Source organism: Phoca vitulina, unplaced genomic scaffold (genome assembly GCF_004348235.1).
Source record: "Phoca vitulina isolate PV1807 unplaced genomic scaffold, GSC_HSeal_1.0 scaffold43, whole genome shotgun sequence".
Classification (NCBI taxonomy): domain Eukaryota; kingdom Metazoa; phylum Chordata; class Mammalia; order Carnivora; family Phocidae; genus Phoca; species Phoca vitulina.
In genome coordinates, this window is record NW_022589746.1 from 2,256,957 (window position 1) to 2,277,974 (window position 21,018).

General features: G+C 46.0%; 2 protein-coding genes across 4 annotated transcripts in view; one reads left to right on the forward strand and one right to left on the reverse strand.

Annotated features, from left to right (window-relative positions):
- Positions 1-1,466: 1,466 nt before the first annotated feature.
- Positions 1,467-16,065, reverse strand: CUNH1orf131 (chromosome unknown C1orf131 homolog). Of its 2 annotated transcripts, XM_032430333.1 has the most exons (7): positions 15,863-16,065; positions 13,205-13,551; positions 5,003-5,059; positions 4,187-4,282; positions 3,956-4,042; positions 3,121-3,173; positions 1,467-2,009 (listed from the first exon to the last, which is right to left on the reverse strand). In XM_032430333.1, exons 1-7 carry the CDS (start codon positions 15,948-15,950, stop codon positions 1,871-1,873), a joined length of 867 nt encoding a protein of 288 aa, XP_032286224.1. In that variant the 5' UTR covers positions 15,951-16,065; the 3' UTR covers positions 1,467-1,870. The 2 variants fall into 2 exon arrangements, with proteins under 2 accessions (XP_032286224.1, XP_032286225.1); XM_032430334.1 differs by lacking the exons at positions 1,467-2,009; positions 3,121-3,173 and adding an exon at positions 3,498-3,810.
- Positions 16,061-21,018, forward strand: part of GNPAT (glyceronephosphate O-acyltransferase) — a 33,662-nt gene continuing 28,704 nt past the window's right edge. Inside the window, exon 1 of one of the 2 annotated variants that reach the window (XM_032430331.1) lies at positions 16,061-16,315. In XM_032430331.1, the coding sequence (XP_032286222.1) occupies positions 16,241-16,315 (75 nt within the window). In that variant the 5' untranslated portion in view covers positions 16,061-16,240. The other variant, XM_032430332.1, reaches the window with a different exon arrangement.

Sequence of the window (21,018 nt, forward strand, 5' to 3'; positions counted from 1 at the left end):
AGAGTCGTGGGGACAGGAATCTCAAGGTCCCTGAGAGGGTCACTGGGAATAACTGTAGGCGGGGTGTCGTGTGGAGCAACGCTGATCCACCAGACTGTGTCCAGGACTGGAAGAAAACCCCACAAAGGGGAAACAGCAGTATGTAGACAGGAAGGGAACGTTGATCCACTGCACCGAAGCCCAGGTCCCTTTCCTTTGGGGCTGTTGTCAGAATCTCCATTATAACCATCTTCCTTTGGATGCCTGTTTTTCATGGAGGCTTCTCTCTGTTGCTAATCTTGCTGGAAGAAACTTTCTCAACGGGGAAATAAAAAGCATGGTCTTCGGCCTGATCTCCAGCCCTTAAAATACAGGTTTCTTTTAGCCTCTAAGCGTCTGAGTATTTCTAGAGCACCTGGTGGTAACAAAACCACTCTTTAAGTATTATTTCAGTAAATTAAAAAGTGAAACCCAAACAAGGTAATCTATCCTTGGCACTGTTCCAGAACTGACTGGCCTGTGGCTCCGGAGTCTGGCTAAGCGCTCAGCTGTCTCCGACATGCGGCTCGTGGAGGCGGGGCTGAGGTGCCGCTGCCTCCATCTGGCTCCCTGTAAAGAACTGGCAGGTCACTTCTAGCGCCTGACGTGTTTCCTGGTGCTTTGTCATGCTTGGGATCTTCCACACCTTTAGAAAAATCACCCTTAAAAACTGCCAAAATATATATCCAGCCGAGTACGGCCTTCCAAAATGAATTTGGAAAACAGAACACCGACTGCACTCTTGCTTCAGCTCAGAGCTTTCGTGGAGCTCCTCGTTTGGCCATGCCTTTGGGGTCAAGTTCTGAGCCACACAAGAACATCAGCCGTTTAAGCCCCTTTGTTTCGGCCAAACCCTTATTATTTACTAGGTTTGGATCACAATTTTTTGGTCATAAAAAAAAAGTCAAAATTGATTACCACCACTGAAGACCTTTTTTATGTGTCACAAGCTTTGAGAAATTCCAGACACTTTCAGCAAGTGCAGTATCATTAAAAAATAAATGTTCAGCCACCCAAGGTGATTATTTGGAAGGAGGTAACATTAGCTTACGTGTAGGTATTAGGACATAAATTAAAATCCTCGGCTGTGTTAATAGTCACAGCTACATATACCACAAAGTTGTGTTTTATTTACATAACTTCTTATGAAGGACATCTTACATACTTAGGAGGCTAAAAATTACAACTGCTTTTCCCACAAGACAAGCTGCCAAATTATCACACTGTTGGTTCTTTCATGATATAGTAACATTACACCACTTTTAGAAAATAAAAGTCACCTGAGTGGGGGCACCTGAGTGGCTCAGTTGGTGAAGCGTCCGACTCTTGATTTTGGCTCAGGTCACGATCTCAGGGTTGTGAGACTGAGCCCCACGGAGAGTCTGCTTGGTATTCACTCGCTCCCTTTCCCTGCCCCTCCCCCTGCTCATGTGCTCGCTTGCTCGCTCTCTAAAATAAACAAATCTTTAAAAAAAAGGCAATTTAAAGCTAATTATTAGCATTTACAAATCAATAAATTATTAAGTTTATGAAAAACCACATCACAAGCAAATGCACAAAACACCAGGGAAAGCGATTCTAGTGTAACTCTCACTGGACAAGATTAAGCATCCTTTTCAATAGGTCTGCTTTATACTCCCAGTGCAGCTGGCCCTTCCCACCATACGCTCATCACCGTAAAACAGACGCTTCAGAAACTACAAATTTTTTTATTTCTATCTGATGTTTTTTTTCTCTAAAAATAGAAAAGCAGTCTATGAATTATAAAATAAATAATAATAATCTGGAAGTCATGTAGGGGTCCAGTTTCAATGCAGCGGCACTTTCCTGTTCCTCTATTTTACGAAGGACTTCACTTAGCCACTCGGGTGGAATTTATTTTCTTGATATCAACCTGGCTCAGAATCAGTGTCCCATTTTTGAATCTTCCAACCTGCCCGATCCGTCCACTGGACAAAATACTGGGAGCTGATTTCTTCTTTTTGGATTTCCTGCAGTGAAAGGGAAAGAAAGGTACCAGAGTTAAGCTTACGAAGAGGGACGGCAGCACCATCAACTAGGTGACCGTGGTCTGCTCCTGCAAACCCCTGGGGTCCTCTGTGCACACCATTCTCCACTGCCCTACCGCAACGACCACCCGCCTTCCTGTGGTCCCTAAAACAGGCCAGCTGCCTTCCTGTCTCAGGGCCTTTGCACTGGCTTCTTCTATGCGGAATGTTCTGCTACAGATCCTTCCAGGCTGTTCCCTCCTCTTCACTCAGTTCTCAACTCGGAGGTCACCTCCCTAGAATGACATCCCGGCCCCCCCACCCCCAGTGATTTTCTTTTTTAATGCTTTATTGCAACCTCTTCACAGAACCTGCCAGCACCTGACACCCCTTGCTTAGCTGTTTGTATGTTTCGGGGTGTTTCCCTCACTACAATGTAAGCTCCTCAAAGGCAGGTACTAACCACCCCCCACCCCACCCCCGGCGCCCCGTGCGATCATGGCTGAATCCTGGACACCTGACACCTAAGACACCTACATGCCTGGCACGCAGGGGACCCTCAGACAGACAGACATATGTGGCCAGGACAAATGACCACCTGTGCGCAAGCTCACTAGGAGTCCAAGCAAAAGCTTAAGACGAAAGAAGTCAGTTTTGAAACAGTAATTCAAGGAGCGAGAAAAGGCATTTTTGAACAAAAGCTAAGAAACTAGCACGAAGCAACAGAACCAATGCTCCGTTCCTCGGGCCATGGTGCTCTGCTTCCCGTGGTGGGTCAGTGAACAGGACTCAGCCCCAGACTGCGCTGCCACGTGGGCAGGCTCTTAGCGGGGTTGGGAATGGGAATCTCGGTTTCTCCACGAGTCACTTGAGCTGTCTGATCTTTGGAAATGGGAGCCTAGAGAAGATTCCTGATTCAGTTCTGAGGGAGCTGTTCTATCTGGGACGACGTCTTCCCCTGTCTTCCCCTCCCGGGACTTGCTCAGAATGCAGGAGGGACAGCGAAGCACTCTAACAGGCTAGAAACACCCCGTATACTCAGGATGTCATCTTCAGAACTAATCAATAGGTTTATCCAGATCACTCCACCCCAGTACCTGAGGATGTCACTCACCTGTCTTCCTGCCCTCTCCTCTTCTTTTTCTTGAAAATATCTGTGTCCTGGGCCTGATTTCAGAATTTAAGATATTATATGAGTCAGTAATGGATAATGGAGATTCAAAAACAGACTAGAGGGGGCGCCTGGGTGGCTCAGTCATTAAGCAACTGCCTTCGGCTCAGGTCATGGTCCCAGGGTCCTGGGATCGAGTCCCACATCAGGCTCCCTGCTCCGCGGGAAGCCTGCTTCTCCCTCTCCCACTCCCCTCTGCTTGTGTTTCCTCTCTCACTGTGTCTCTCTCTGTCAAATAAATAAATAAAATCTTTAAAAAAAAAAAAAAAACAGACTAGAGGTTTGTGATCAAAAGCCAGTGAGATACCATTTACTTTTCAACTTTTTCTCAAGCAGGCAATATTAAACATACACTCGGTTTCATCCTGAAACTCTTTCAAGAGCATGAAAGGTCGTTCCAGAAAAGACAGACAGGAGAAACGTCCCATCTTCCATTTTAGGGGAAAGGGAGGGAGCACAGCATGTACCCCTCTGTGGTTTGTCAGAGGCCCTTGTGTTCTGTACAACATAAAACGCAACATGGGAAAAAGATCACAGTAGCTGACGTGACCTGAGCAGGAACTTGCTATTTCAAAGCAAACCTCTCACGTGAATATGCCGGCTTCCCTGGCTGGTGCTGCAAATGAAGCTGACCTGAACAGGTGGAGAGAACGATCATGTCACCCTCCATCTTACTGCAGTCTACACTGCCTCCCAAGTAGCAGGTCCAGCATTCCACTGTGGCCAATCGCAGCCACCTTCCCTTCTAGCTTAGTAACAAAAGGGCTATTACTCATACCGTTCTCTTTTCTTCTTCTTTTGCTGTCTTCTTTTCTTTGATTTGCTCCTGCAACACCTTGTAATTCACGTAACTGTTTTTGGGAGGCTGAAATGCAAGGGGAAAAAAAAAACCAAGAGATATCATTTTTTATTTTGCAAGGATCTCTGAGTGCCCCCTGCCCTGCCTTGCCCTGGGCTCTCCCCTTTCCTGTATGTATCCTGTTGATGGAAGACAGAAGCAGCCCCTCACCTTAGCACCCAGCATGATGGCACGTTCCCGTTCCAGGATTCGTTCCTTCCCTTTTCCATAACCCCTGATCCCAAACTGGTGCACTTCCAAGCGAGCCTGTAGACGCAGAGTGGAATGAGCCCAAGTGCATTCCAGAGACTCCAGAGAAGAGATCTATCCCTAGGAGTAGCCCACACCTGACACGATGGGCTGTAGTGAGAAGTCTGTCGTGCTATGGTTTACGGAGCTTTGTGGAGGTCTTACATAATTTCTTACCATAACCTTACAACACTCATTCTCCCATGTTGAATTTTTGACAGTTGAAGCAAAGACTTACCAGCACACAAATGAGCAACAGAATTAGGATTAAATGCAGGGCTCTGCATACTTGGATTGTCTCTGAAACAAGCCCTTCCGGGCAAGAATTTCCACTTAAAAGTACCTCTCCGAACACTCTTACTCACACTGAGAAACCATTTCTCATAGTAGCTTCAAACATAAATCCGTGTGTGTTTTTTTAAAAGATGCTGCAGAGGAAGAGAAAAAGTCACCAATGCCCACCCTTAGCAGTTGAATTATCTCCTCCTGTCTTTTTTCTCATGCATTTTAAAAACCTAGTCACAACCGCAGAATACACACATCCCTCCCTGCTTTTCTACTTACCTCTGCATCGTGGGCACTGTGGCCACAAACCAGCGTGTTTTAAATGATAGCCTGATATTTATCACCTGAATGCAGTGGGATTTGCTTAACCATTATTTCAACCACTGGACATAGAAGCTTTTTTTTTTTTGGTATTAGAAAGCTGAAAAAATTGAACAGTTTCAAAACACATACCTTCTCTAGGTTAAATTCTTGTCTATCCACATCTTTCTCAGGGATACTAGTTTTGGTCTGAAAAGAAAAGAATTCTTATTAAGATCATCTGTTACTGTATCATTGCAGTATTTGTCACCAACAGAGTAATCATTTTTTTTTATACAAATGAAGACATTTTTTTATTATTATTTTTTAAGATTTTATTTATTTGACAGAGAGAGAGAGCACAAGCAGGGGGAGCATCAGGCAGAGGGGGAGGGAGAAGCAGGCTTCCCGCTGAGCAGAGAGCCTGATGCGGGGCTCGATCCCAGGACCCTGGGACCATGACCCAAGCTGAAGGCAGACTGAGTCACCCAGGCGCCCCCAGAGTAGTCCTGTTTTAAAAAGCCTTGAAACTGGCCCAGATGCCTAAATATCAAATGATAACACAAGCAAGTTGCACGAAAGTCTTAATGGAAGAAAAATGGAGAAAAAAATGTTAAGGCCTCAAAGCTTAAGGATAAGAATTTTTTTAAAAAATACAAAAATAAAAAAGATGATAAGAGAGACCGATGTCTGTCTCTCATAAACCACATGCAGAAGATTCTGTTCAGTAGGGGGTTTAGAAGAGGGTGAGGGAGCAGGGATTCTGGAGGGTAAACATTATATATTTTTTATTTTTATTTTTCGAAGAGAGAGAGTGTGTGCATGAGCAGGGGGGTGGGGCAGAGGGAGAGAGAGAGAACCTAAGCAGGCTCCATGCCCAGCGTGGAGCCCGAAGTGGGGCTCAATCTCATGACCCTGAGATCATGACCTGAGCAGATATCAAGAGTCAGACACTTAACTGACTGAGCCACCCAGGCGCCCCTAAGCATTATATTTAAATAACTCTTTCTCTCCCTTTTTCTTCCCATCCAGCCATTAAAATAATGGCTAACAAAACTCTCTTAACTAAATATTTCTTTCAGGAACATCACATTTCTAGAAATTGAGATTTGGTTTATAATTCCCAATAGAAAATAATGATGCTGCACATGCCTTCAAAGCATGAGACTCTTTACATGGATACAGCCACTAGCTATGGTTACCAGCCCACAGAGCTGACCAGAAGCTTGAGATTTTAAAGAAAGGTACTGTCACATCTGGCTAACAGCAGCGGTCACTACTCAACCCCAGCCACCAGATCTGAACCAACAGGAAGCGGGCCCTACAAGCTGTGAAACCTCTAGAGAAGGCACCCTTCTCCCCCACAGGACAACGGTGGAGAGATGGCCAGCCGGCTGCTCGCCAGGGTAGGACCTCCCGCCCATCCTGCTCAGCAGGGGGCGCTGTGTGGGGACAGCGCAGTGCCCTGCCCTACACCATGCTGAGCAGCGCCGTAATCACAGCACTCTACAGGTCTCCTGGTCTCGCCTCCCAACGGGAGCAGTATACCCATGCTACCATGGGGCGAAAGTGGCCCACAGAGGAGAGGGGCACGGCCTCTGACGTCCCTGCTTTCCCCAACGCCGGCCCCACAGAATACCCCAGTCCCTGCACGCAGGCCTCAGCTCCTCCTGGCTGTGGGGACACCTGGGCCAGGGGCTGGGCGGGCCTGGGTGGCAGGTCCAGTGGGATGTATATATCTTGCCGTTCCCAAGCCCTCCGTTAACGTTTCGCCAGAAATAGCTCAGCTTTGCAGCTCTCGATGTGTTTGAGAAAAGGTCTGGATTCTAGATCCTTGTTTACAATAAAAGCAAACATTTGGAAAATACTTCTTAGCTCACTGTTTTGTGATGCTGAGTCCATACGCATGACCCCACCAATATCTAACTTCTATTCACAGCTTTAAAGACCTTTCAGTCCGGTATCCATCACATATTGCCTGATGTAGAAACCATCAGTGGTTCTCCCTGTCTGCCCTCCCCTGGTGCTCACTGCAACAGGAGGCTTAGTACCTGCAGGCAACACTGGGTGCTCCCCTGCTTCCAGGCTTCACTGCCCACCTGAAGTTAGATAGGGTCAAAGCAATGTGAGCAGAGGGGAAGTACGCCCCTTCCACGAGGAACCTCTAAGAGCCATTCATCGATTCCCCTCCTTCACCAAAGCAATGAAGAGCCTTCCAGATGGTGGAGCCCCTATTATCCTGGGTCCCTAGAATGAGGACGCTGTGGAGCAGCACACACTGTCTTTGCCAAGCCTGATGGATATGTAAAAATAATTAACTTTTGCCTTCAAACCACTGAAATGTAGGGACTATGTTACCAAACCACAGCCTAATCTATCCTGACCAGTAAAGCTTTACTGTCCCACACACAGGAAAGAGAAATGTTTGCGGATTTTGAGAACCTGCATGTTAGGCTCCGAAGAAAGAAGAAAGCTATAAAACGAAGGAAGGAAGAGTTTGGGGGTGCGGTTGATAAAGGCCGGCAAGAACCTGCGGCGGTAACACGGTGACAGGTCTTTCTACCTAGTGAAGACGCTGGGTCCGCGCACTTGTGTTAATCAAAGGATGACAAGCCCAACCTAATCTGCTCGCTCGCTCTCTCTCTCACTCTGGTGGAGCAGCTTTCAAGCCAGAAAGCCTGGGGTATGAACCTGAACTCTGGTTCTTACTTCATATCCACAATCCTTTCTGTGGAATCCTTAGAAAATTCAGAGGCTTTGACATTTTAGAAAGGTAATACTGTGAATATGCTAAATACAATATACCACTTCCAGTGGGGGCCAAGACAGTAACCCATAATTAAACACATTCATATTTCTGCCACAATATCTATGAATCTTCATGCCAAATAGAACAGACAAAAATAATTCCTAAGCCTCATATGAGTTCAGATCAGGTTTTGCTGCCAAATAAAGCTGCACCAAGCTTCAAAACAAAACAAAACAAAACTGTGATTTCCAAAGCTCTGGGGTTCTGGAACCGCAGATAGGGGGCGGCTGACTGTTTAAACACGGGCAAGTTATCTTAACCTCTCTAGGCAGCAATTTCTTCCGTCAAATGAAGACAGGGCACATGAATTGTGAGGATTCAGTGAGATAATTAATGAATTAGTGAACAGAAGTAATCGCTTGTGGTATGTAGCAAGCACCCATAAATCTTAGGTATTATAGTGATTTGCTAGTCTGCACGTACCTGTGCCCAGGCCGCAGAAGCCAAGAGCCCCTTCGGACCTAGAGTCCACTGTTCTATTATTACTATTATGTCTTTCTTATCTCTTTTCTATGGAGGCCACAAAGGAGGCTAAGGTTCAGGACACAGATGATGCTAAAGGTGGAGAAAATACTGATAAGACATACCAGCCAAGCAACACTTGGATCATGTTCAGCCACACCTGGTGCTTTCATTCTTCCTCATAGGCAGCCTTGCACTCATTAAAGAGCAGTTCACCCACTCATTCCTCCAACCCCAAGTCCAGGTCACTCCATCCTGACCCAGGACCCCTGCAATAAACTCCTAACTCAGCCCCCACAGCCCTCTTGCCATTGCTTACCTATTATCTATTTACTATGCAGGGGCCTGAGTAAGTCACATCACCTCATGCCCTTAAAACTCTCTGGGGGCTCTCCATGTACTTTAAATTTCAAAGGCCTGACCATTGCCTGCAAGACCTGCAAGGGCCGGCCTCGGCCTGGCCCTGCACCACAGCTCATCTTCTTCTCGCCTCTGTCCAATTCCACTAGGCTTCCAGCTTCCAGAGCCCCTCCAGCCTTCTCACACCCAGGACATTACCCTTCCAGCTCCCTTCACTGGCCAGCTCTCGCAGAGCCTCATGTCACCCCCTCCTGAGACTGCCTGCCCACTCTACCAAAAGGACATTCTGCCTCTTACTCTCAAGACCCTACTTCTTTCCCTCAGAGGGTTTAAAACTTTTTTTAAAGATTTTATTTATTTGTTTGAGAGAGAGAGAGAAGAAGAGAGAGAGAGAGAGTGCCAGCATGGAGGTTCCCAGCTGAGCAGGGAGCCTGATGCGGGGCTCGATCCCAGAACCCTGAGATCATGACCTGAGCCGAAGGCAGACGCTAAACCAACTGAACCACCACCCAGGCGCCCTTTAAAACTCTTTTTAATTACATTATTAATTTACTTGGGATTTGTCTGACTCCAGCAGTAGACTGTATACTCTATGAGGGCAGAGGACTATATCTCGTTCGCTGTTGGATCTCCAGGGTCTGGCGAATAGTAGGCACCCAGTTATTTGTGGAATAAATGAGTAAGTGCATAAATGATCTGTTACCTACTATTTCCCGTCAAACTACTTCTACAGTCACTGCTTTATAAAAGGGATAGGATTAGGAAGTCCATTGGTAGGTTAGACAGTTGGAATGGGTAAAATGTTATATAAATGGTGGCCAAGTTCCCTGATTAATCCACTAAATGGGGTGATGTCAGGGGAGGGTTTTCCCACATAGCCAACAAGCAATGCTCCCACACCTGCTACAATTCAATTCAATTGTGACGCTCTCTACCTGGAGATGGCATCAGATTGCATCTGATTAAGGGCTCAGTCCTACAAGACTGCCACCCACTTCATTCACCAGCTGCAAGCCCACGTTGTCACCTGTGCGTGCTTCTAACCACCTACAGATTAGCAGTTCCCCGAACCCCCTCTTTGGCTTCGATTAGTTTGCTGGAGTGGCTCACAGAACTCAAGAAAGCCATCTCACTTACCAGATCACTGGCTGATTATCAAAGGATATAACTCAGGAAGAGGCAGATGGGGGGATGCATAGGGTAAGGTATGTGGGACAGGACGAGGCACTTTCATATCCTCTCTGAACATGTCACTCTCCAAGCACCTCCACACGGTCACCAACCCAGCTTTCCAAGCCCTCTGGGTTTCTATAGAGGCTTCATTACGTAAGTATGACAGATAAAATCACTGGCCCCAGGCAGTTAATTCCACCTCTGGCCCATTACTCCTCCCCAGAGATCAGGGAGATGGGACTGAAATTTCTAAACCTCTATTCATGCGGCTGATCCTCTGGGCAACCTGCTCCCACCTTTACACCTTCTCCAAGTCACTCGCTACAAAAGACACCTTTACATCACTTAGGGAATTACAGGGGTTATCGGAGCTCTGCGCCAGAAATGGGGGACAAAGACCAAATATTTTTGTATTTATTATAAATCACCATAGCACACCATGAACACCTCTTTCAATACACAATGCTGTTTAATCACAGTATATACGTCACAGGTCTAAGTTCTAGGGAAAGAAGGTCACTTCCTGGGTTCAGGCAGGGCCAGCTGGGTTGTCCAACTTGTCAGTACCTCTCAAGTATTCCCCAAAGACAACCAGCTGACCCCGTGCAGGCTATCAGTATCTTATTAGACATTTGGGCTGATTCCATGTCTGTCTGAACTGTCCCACGATGACCCAGAAGCTTTCAGAGAACAGGGGCCACAACTATCATTTACCACGTTACACAAATTCTTGGCATAGCATCACGTATCCTAATTACTCCCAGCTGACTGACCATTCCTTAGCTGGCATTCCCTTTACCCAGGATATGCCATTAATAACTAGCATTCTATTCATTTCTATTTGTTTACATGTTGCAATATCGACATCCTCAAGTCTTTTTACAGGCATTTGTGTTTTGATTGTGTTCATTTTCTGTCTCAGCCAGACACATTCACGTGTTCAAAGGATACATTTTAAAAAGGAGGAAAGGGCAGAACGCCAAAGACAACTGAAAAATTTCATTAAGGTCAGAAAATCCAAAATGTCGGATGAGCTGAGGTTCCCAAGAAAAGCCAACTACAATGAAAAAGGGATCAAACGGAATGGGAAGAAAAAGAATCCAACAGCCGGCAGCAGATGCTCTGTTAGTAAGACACAGAGAAATGCACTCATTCAATGCCAACATTTTTGTCCTTTCTATTAGAAAACTTCCCATTCTAGAAAGAACCCAATGAGTGTAAGAGGAAACAGAAGACCCAGACACCTGAGGAAATGAGGGTACTCACATGCTTTGTTAGTCAGCTTCTCCAAACGCAGAATTATATATAACGCAAAGCAGTGTCCCACCCTTTTCATTGCAGGGCACACACAGAAGATACTAGTATTTGTAAGGTGCATGAGGGTTCGCTGTGGTAATACTGACCACCGTAAGCTTCCCTGGCTAGCCAGCGTGGGGACTCTGCCCGGCTGAAGGGCCAAGGAAATCCGCTTCCTGGCCTGCCTATAACAGCTCCCGGTGCCCCAATATTTGGAGTATGAGTTGGAAACTGACCTAGAATCCTAAAATAAAGGTAGATGATTACAAAAAGTGCTATTAGTCTTTGAGGAAGACACGCTGGTAAGCATGACATGAAGAGCTACCTCAATGCTAGGAAAGATGACACAGCTGGTTTTTTTAAACCATAAAAAAGACGTGGTAAGTGCTGGATGCTCACACACGTTCACCAAGAACGATACAAGCCCGACTGTCTTTGAAGTGGGTTGAATTGTGGTCTCCAAAAAAAGACATGTCCATGTTCTAATACCCAGAATCAACGAATGGATCTTATTTGGAAAAAGGGGCTTTGTAGTGTAATTAAGTTAAGGACCTCATGACGAGACCCATCCTAGATTTCGGGTGGGCCCTAAACCCAATGACAACTGTCACTGGCTACGAGAAAGGCAGAGGGAGATTTGAGACTCGGACAGAGAGGGCCATGTGCAGACGGAGGCAGAGTGGAGGGTGATGCAGCCATGAGTCAAGGATTGCTTAGAGTCACCAGAAGCTGGAAGAAGAAAGGAAGGATTCCCTTTTGGAGGCGAATGTGCCCAGCTAACACCTTGATTTTTGCCTTTCTGGCCTCCAGAACTGTGAGAGAGAACAAATTTCTGCCCAGCAGCCCCCTAGGAAACTAATAAATCCCCCTTTCCTTTGATGATAGATTAAAGTTTACAGGACACGAGGAATGCAACAGAAATAGAGTTATCTGGATTTTTGCAATGAATTTGACAAAACCATAATATCCTTGTGGGAAGTTGGATAAGCAACTACACCTCTCTCCTCGACTGAATTTTGAGTGAGCCTTACAAATTCAGTCTGGGAGAGATTATTGCTCAGTGAAATCCAACTGCTTTCCCTCAGAACGTTAAGTTCCTTGAGAAAAAGCAGTTTTATCTCTTGTTCAATGCCGTATCCCAGTGCCTTGCAGCCAGAAATAGTTGTTGAATAACTGACTTTTCTGAGCACCATCAAGCAGAAGGCTTATCAGCATGAAAGGGTCCACTCAGCAGGCTTGCGTTTCTCAAACTCTGCACATTCCTAAGGAAGTCTTGTTTCAGAATTGGCCCTTGGCTGGTTCCTGGGAGCTGACTGTAAGAATGCTTTTGCATACCCAAGGCCTTGAGCCAAGCCACACCAAGTTTGCCCAGATTATTTATACTAAAAATGTGATTTATGGTGAATACCTACTTCTTTTCTGGGGGCCTCGAGCTTCAATAACTAAGGTCAGTCTGTATGTCTACATAAGTGATCTCCAATAAAAACCCTGGACACCCAGGCTGGGGTGAAATTCCCTGGTTGGCAACATTTCCCACATGCCGTCACACGTCACTGCTGGGGAAACGCAACGCAACCCATGCAACTCCACTGGGAGGAGACATCTAGACACTTACACCTGGTTTCCTCCAGACCTCGCCCCATGCACCCTTTCCCTTCACTGGTTTTACTCTGTATCCTTTTGCTGTAGTAATTTGTAACCACGATGGTGACTACATGCTGAGTGTTGAGTCCTGTGAGTGCTCTTAGCAAATCCTCAAGCCAGAGGGTGGTCTTGGGAACCCCTGACACGGTCTATAAAGATACTCATGTAGGGGAGCCTGGCTGGCTTAGTCAGTACAGCCTGCAACTCTTGATCTTGGGGTCATGAGTTCAAGCCCCACGTTGGGTGTAAGACTACTTAAATGAATAAAAACTTTTACATATCCATATATATTTTTTTATAAAGTCTTTTTTTAAACAATTTTATTTATTTATTTATTTGTTTATTTATTTATTTGAGAGAGAGAGAGAGAGAAAGCACAGGCAGGGGGAGGGGCAAAGGGAGAGGGAGAAGCAGACTCGCCGCTGAGCAGGAAGCCCGACACGGGGCTTAATCTCAGGACCCTGAGATCATGACTTGAGCCATGATCTGACTGAGCCACCCAGGTGCCCAAATTTTAAAAAAAAAAAAAAAAAAAAGAAAGAAAAGATACTTCTCTAAAACTGCAATATCAGGGTTTTCACCATATACATATAAACTAACCAACTCATTACCTGTGTGTCCTCATCTTGATCCAGCTTCTCTTTTCTTTTCTTATTTCCGCTGTGAAATTCTATCACTTCTACTGGCTCCCTGCTGTTCTTCAGGGTTGAGGGAGATACTGCAGCACTAGGGACTCCTGGTCCCGAAGGGGAACCGGCGGGGGACACGGCAGGTGCACACTGCAGCTCTTCGCGGAGTTCCCTGAAGAAGCTGGAGGCACTCTTCCTTTGGCCTCTTACAAGAGAACCTGGTAGGGGAGCTGGCTCTGTGGCCACAGCCACTGGAGCCCCGGCACCTCTCTTCTTGTTTTCTCCTCTCTTTCTGATCCTTTTCTGTTCTGCTTCATCTTCTGTCTCTCCTGTTTGTTCAAACACACAGCGGAAAAATATCTTTGGTTTTATCAAATCGTCAAATCACGTGAATGCACTTGTATGTATGCCACGGCTATCAACACCCAGAAATAACAAAGAAACAAAAGATTTCTTTTTCTTCAAATGGGGTTGTATTTGCACAATTTGGGGGGGTATTTTTATTTATTTAATTTTAATTGAATTAATTAACATATAATGTATTATTGGTACAGGCCTGTGATTCACCAGTCTCATATAATACCCAGTGCTCATTCCATCACATGCCCTCCTTAATGCCCATCACCCAGTTACCCCATCCCTTCACCTCCCTCCCCTCCAGCAACCCTCAGTTTGTTTCCTATGATTGAGTCTCTTATGGTTTGTTGTATTTGCACAATTTGTAGAATCCAAGATGCAACATCTTTTGCTAGGTAACTAACTGTATTCATGTCTTTGACTCATGGCACAATTACTTCAGCCCTCACCTCAGTCCATACTAACAGCGACCTCAAGGCAATAGTCCCCTGGTAATCCCAGTTGGTTCTCACTTTGTGCTAAAAATGTCTGCCGCTGCAGCTGGTGTTTTGTTTTTTTTTTTGTTTTAAAGATTTTACTTATTTATTTGACAGAGAGAGATAGCGAGAGCAGGAACACAAGCAGGGGGAGTGGGAGAGGGAGAAACAGGCCTCCCGCCGAGCAGGGAGCCCGATGCGGGGCTCGATCCCAGGATCCTGGGATCATGACCTGAGCCGAAGGCAGACGCTTAACGACTGAGCCAGCCAGGCGCCCCGTGTTTTGTTTTTTTTAACACTCTCTGGGGTTACAGGTGGGTATCATAGTCTGCCTATTTTTTTTCAGTTATGAATTAAGATGAATCTACGACAACTGACTCAATTTGAACACATTTATTTTCTACGAAATCCCCGTATCTCCTCTTTGTTTTACCTGTTCAATTCTGACCAGTCACCTGAAGGTTCTGACCTCATTACTCAGCTACAGTGCAAGTATCGCAGCACTCTCTAAACATCGGCTGATCATTTATGTTCACTTAATATTAAGGGTCAACTAAACTTTGGCATTGGGCACCTAAAAATGGGTAGTTACAGCCCAAGCCTTCAGAGCGCCTCGCGTAATTTCAAGCCTGTGCTAACATAAACTGTATTTAGGATTTGGCAGAATTGTCTTTTCCTCTAGTTTTTAAACTTCTCAAGGCCAGAGACTAAGTCTTCTCTGTCCTCCGATATTCCCAAGGGCACAGAGATGTTGTGTCCATAGGACAAGTCAGGACAAGTCAATACAAGGGGAGGGACAGGGGCTAGACAGTCTGGGGATTGGAACCCAGGCTCTGCAAATTAATTGCTAGGTGAACTTCAATACCTTTTTTTAACCCCTAATACTTGTTTCTACATTTGTAATAAATGGGATTGATGACAGTATGTATTTCACCAGGAAGCGAAGATTAAATGAGTAAATACATGAAAGACATGGACTATATGGCAAATTCTCTATACTTTTTAGCTGTTATTTTTACTGTGTAAGTGAGCTTAGAATTTTGAGCAATGGCTCCAAACTACAATAGCTTTTGCAACAGCACCTTACAAATGTAAGAAATGTTTGCTCCTTAAAGACACTTATGCCTAGGCTATCTCTTGCCTGAACAAGGGATGTCACCTCACCTGGAGCAAATTCTTCGGAGTGTGTGGAACTGTCTTCCTACTAAGGTGCAGACGGTTCCCAATCTTGAATAACCGTTTTTATTTCCTTTTCCCCAAGGAAGATAGGAGAGGGTGGCCAACTTAGTGCAAGAAAAGGCTGAGAAAAGCTTCACGTGAAAACGTTCTCTGAAGTCCGCGGGGGTTGGAACACACTGAAGGTGGGGGCTCTACGGTGACAAGGTGGTACCAACGCACCAGGGTCACGCGGGGCTGGGAGGGTGGTGTGGGGGAAGCGGGCTTCCCAGAGGGCCGCGAAACGCGAAAGGGGGGGCTATTTTCGAGAGCCCAAGGTCCTGTGTGCATCACACCCTGTAAGCCTGAAAGCCTCGCTGCTTACGACAAGCCAACTAGGTTGGTGCCCGCACTCAGGGACGACTTGGGAGGCTTGATCCCTGAAGAACAACAACAGAGCCCGATCGTGGGGCGAGGGGGAGGGGAACTCTGCCGGAGGTGTGTGCTGGACCCATCATGAGAACCAGGTCGGACGAGCTGAGGGGGGCTCCACGTGCAAGAACCGAGAGCCGAGGGCGGCCTAGCTCCGAAGGCACAGCTGACCTCAGCTGCCAGCCCGCTCTCCACGTGGGCTCCGAGGCCCCGCACTCACCAAAATCGTAGAGGTTCCGGAGCAGGGCGTCCAGGAGCGTCTGAGAGCCGGGAGGCGCGCGGGACCCCAACCCCTGCTCCTGGGCCATCGGGGGGGCGTGTGTGCCACCGCGGTACCGCCGAGAGCCCGCGGGGATTTCGGCCTCGCGGCCCCCACACTTCCGAGTTCCGACGCGGTGAGCGCGCGCGCGTCGCAGGTCCCGGCGCGGCTTCCGTCCTGGTTAAGATGGCGGCGCCCGGGGTCCCGTGGAGCGGCAGCAGAGGGGGCCGCCGCCCTAGGCGAGGTCGGGCCGCCCAGCGCGGAAGAACCGCCTCCAGCAGCAGCATCACCACCGCTTAGCAAAGAATTTCAGGCCCCGCCCGGGACGGCAGCCGCACCATGGATTCTTCCAGTTCATCTAACTCTTTCTCCGTCGGCTCCGCCAGTCCCGGCGCTGTCGTGCTCCTCTATTCGGTAGGCGCCCAGGGGAACGAGGCCCGGGGCGGGGCCGCGAGAGAGGACCCCACTCGCTCGGTCCCGGCCTCCCACCGGCCACGACCCCTGGCCCAAAAGAGTGGGTCCCGGGGCCGCCGAGGAGGGGGTAGGTGGTTGACTTGGTTTCCAAGGCAACGGTGTATCGCTGCGTGTGTAAATGTGTGTATGCTTTTAGAAGTTTCTATGGGTGATGGTTCCTCTGGTTCCTTTCCACTCGTTCCTTCTCGTTCCCTCCACCAGGCACGGGGCCTTCAGAAAGCCCCTGATACAGGAATGAGGCGTGAGAATTGGATCTCCGTCTCTAGCCAGGGCTACCTGAGATTTTCATTAAACCGGAGAAACCTGCGGGTCTGACCCGGCCTGAGATACATCCCGCATGCGGCTCCCCACCCTGCCCTTTTGCTGCCGTGCTGTTCCTGGAAGAAAAGTACTTGGCTTGTATGTGGGCATAGTTTGTAAGACGTAAAGTTTTTAATCTAGGAAGATTTGGAACTTCTGGAAATTTTTATTGCGTTTTGTCTTCCATGCTTACTTTTTTTGCAGAAGTCATTTTGGAAGACAACTAATGCCACCCAGCCTCTCCCAACTTGCCTTCCAACCCCCAGGCCCCTCCTCCCTCTCCTGATTTTAACTGATCTTTTTTGCCACCACAATGTTGGTCACTCACAATTTATGTGAAGAAATTATGAGGTGAACCCTTTGTAGTTCTCAGGATTGCACAATTCTGGGGCAACGGATATATATTTTTTTAACCACTAAATTAATTTTTATCTACTTTACAAGGAAATAAAAGAATGCATTTTAAGAGCATGTTACTGTGTCCTGCAGGCTAGCGCCAGTTTCTGACTTTAATGTTAATGTGTGTCGGAAGGTCATAACAGGGAAAAGACAAAACAAGATAAACAAAAAACTCAGTTTCAAAAGAGAAGCGATATATATAGGGCTATATATCGAGGAAACAGAAGTTTCTCTATGTTCCAAAGAATACTGGTGTGTCAGCTTGTTTCCTCGATGGGGAGAGCTCTGGCCTTATAATTGCTGTCAACTGTCCACTTCTGTGAGGGTTATTACTTTAACCTCTCTCCTCATTGACCTTCTCACCCCACAACTCTGTGGTAGAACTATCGTTGACCTCATTTTCTAATTCTGCTATTCCAGAGCCGACATGTGGGGAAGCAGGTTGCTTAGTACGTCTGACTCGCCATGGGTAGCTTTTTCAGCCCTAAACCGGTTTGTGAGTTGACTACAGCTTTGCACCTGTGTATTAAAGGGAAGAGTTGGGTTTTTTACGTCCCCGTTTACCACTGGTTCTTTCATGATAACACTTTTGCCAACTTGTTCACGTGAAAAATTAAAGCAGTTGTATGTGAGCTTTTCCTGCTTCTGAAGCTGGACAGAACCCTCACTACTCTTGTGTGCATAGTCTACTTTTAATGATGACCTGAACTTTTTCTTCCTATTTCAGGCTGTCCTTATTTCAGCCACACTGCACATTGTGCAATACTCCATCTAATGTAAGAGTGGTGCTCAGAGATATTTAAGATACTCTTGATTGCAGCAAACATTGCAGCACTCGTACCTACAGCATCCTACTCATTCTCAACTTCCAAGATGTGGAAGTGAAAGCTCCACCCCTTGTGTCTGTGGACTTGAAAGAAAGTCATGGCAATGAACAATTACAGTTGAGATAAGGCCAATGACTGAATCGTGCACAGTATGTTGTGGGAGGAATAAGAAGGGGCACCTGACCTTCAGAGAAGGCTTTTAAGAGAAGGTGACACCTGAGCTGAGTTTTTGAGTTGTGACTCGAAGATGAGAGAGGAGAGGAAGACTGGCCTAGGCATCCATGTAAGAAAGCCACTCCTTTGCATGTTTGGGAGAACCAAGTAGTAAGGGTGGAATAAAGGAGACGTGAGAAACAAAACTAAGGATGTAGGCAGAAGGTACTTCCTAAGGGGGTTTTATGTATCAGGTTTACACACCCTTAAGGATAAAATCTTAACTTTCTAAGGGAACATTTCAGGATGATCAGATTTGTATTTTTGAAAGTCTAAGAAGACTAGGTTTCTGGAATGGTTATTTGTGTGGATAACCTTTACTTGAGTAGAGACTGTAGAAGGAGAATCTGATTGGAGAAGGAATCTGATGCCAGAGCGTGGAGAGCAGCAGAACACCATTGTAGTAATTCAGAGAAGTGATGAAAGCCTGAGGCAATGGCAGTGAGCCTGGGGAGAGGGGAGATGGGTGAGTGTGTGTGATATTTAGGACAGTGGAAATGCCGTGGCTAAAGAAATGGAGGTGTCTGTGATTTGGCACGTGGGCGGATGTTGATGCCTTTTGCTGATAGGAAATCTGGGGAGAGGAACAGGTTTAGTCAGGGTAATATAATACTTTCAGTTTGGGATGTGTTCAGTGTGAGATGCCAGTGGTAAAATTAATGATTTTTAACTTATGGATTACTGTGTTATGGACCTGATAACATCATAAGGTGTGGGGGAGACATCCAGATAGAGTTAGAAATATGGTACCAGAGCAAAAGAGGAAGGTCTGGCCTAAATATATGGATTCGTCAGACATCAGCAAGTAAATTGTATGTGAGGCCATAGGTCTGCCTGCAGTCTTTCAGTGAGACCACAGAATGAAAAGAAGACTGGGGTTGGAGAATTACTGGTATACCCAGAACCCAAGCTATGGCTTCCTGTTAAAGTCTGAATGAAAAATCTGGACTCCTTACAACATCTTACAAGACTACATAATTGCCTCCTCCCTGAATTTACTAATCTTGCGCTCTGGGCTTCAACCACACCGGCCTTCTGTTTCTCAGGCAGTAAGCATGGTCTCTCAGGAGTGTTCACCGTTCCCTCTGAGTGGCATGCTGTTTTCCCGGAAATTTGCATTGCTTGTCTCCCCCTCCAGCCCGCCCCCCCCCCTGTTTTTTTTGAGGTCGCTGCTCAAATATCCCCTCTCAGAGAGGCCTTACCCAACCATTCAATCTAAAGTAGCTCTCCAGTCACTCCTCGTTACTCTATTTCCTTTATATTCCCTTTCCAGTGTTGTGCTTACAGTAGTCTTGTACTGACTGTCAAAGCTGATTGTTAATTTTCCGTGACGTTTGTGAGCCCATTGTTGGAACACAGACATTATTAAAAATTAAAGATTAAGTTTTATAAATTTACATTTAAATAAATTTTGTTAAAAACAAAAGTAACAAATACTCAAAACTCAGCACTTCCTAATTATTTTACTAGATTTTACTATTATCTATGCTTTTGAGGTTATTTCTGTCTATGATACTGTAAGATGGAAATCCTATGTAATCATGGCTACTACACATCTCTCCCCAGCTCTGTGTTCAGTGAGGTCATGTCGGTAGCTTGAAATCTGCCACGGTGGGAGTGTAAATGCCACAGAAGTTGGCGAATGCTATAAATTAGGGCTTTCACATAAACACTCATCAGCATGCTACTGCTAGTATGCCTAAGTAAACTTGTTGTCTGTCTTTCCTTAAGGGAGTGTAGGCTCTTTCAGTACACATTCTTTGTCTGCCTTGTTCATGCTTTATTCGCAGCCTGTGGAACAGCGCCTGGTACATTGTGGGCTCTCCATAACTATCTGTTGAATGAATGAATCCTCCAGAGCAGTCAAAAGGGAGGTACAAGGAGAAGCCTATTTAGCTACAAATAAGGAGGGGCTGCTGTAAAAAGTAAGAGAGAGAAACAAAGGGGGGATATAACCTAAATCTTCTTTTTTGGGCTCCTCTTTGTATTGTGCTCCTAGATAAGTGGCCATGTAAATATATTTATTTTATGATGGTAAATACTTCTCCATCATGGTTTAGGGAAGGCCAACGAATGAGTAGTTAACACTCAACCCTAGCTGCATGTAGGAATCACTGGGAGTACTTTTAAAAATCATTCTGATGCCCAGGTACCATTCACAGACCAAATTAATCAAGAATCTCTAGGGGCATCTGGATGGCTCAGTCTGTTAAGCATCTGACTCTTTATCTCAGGTCTTGGTCTCAGGGTGTGGAGCCTACTTTTAAAAAAAAAAAAATCTCTAGGGGGACCTGGGCATATTTTTAAAGTGCCCAGGTTATTCTCATGTGCAGCCTGGGTTAAAAACTACTGGATTAGACATCAGGTTAGGACCAGATTGGGAGCAGTTTGAGCTTTAGCTTGTGAATATTGGGGAGCCATCAGCAGCAGAGTTCAGGAAGTGGCTGTAATTTATTTTTTCATTCTACAATGATTGAATTCTTACTAGGGAATACAAAAACATAAAAGACACAGACAAGAAGTTTATAATCTTGTAGGGCAGATACCAATCTCCCCAATTACCTCCACAGACAAGAAGTTTATAATCTTGTAGGGGAGATAACAATCCAGGTTAATGAAGTATTTTAGATGCTGTTGGGAAAGGCTCAGTCAGGTCTCAAAGGAGAAGATGATCAATTCAGTGTCGGTTGAGGGGAGAGTTGGGAAATGGTACACAGAGGTAAACAGGAGCTGTGGTTGATGGCTAAGTATTTCCAGGTGAACAGTGCAGAAGGGTCTCTCCCTCTTTCTCCATCTCTCTCTCTCTCTCTGTATATATGTATGTATACTTATTTGTAAGTATTTTATATATTCATATATATATGTAACCTGTTTATAAATGCCTGTATATTGGTATATATAGTA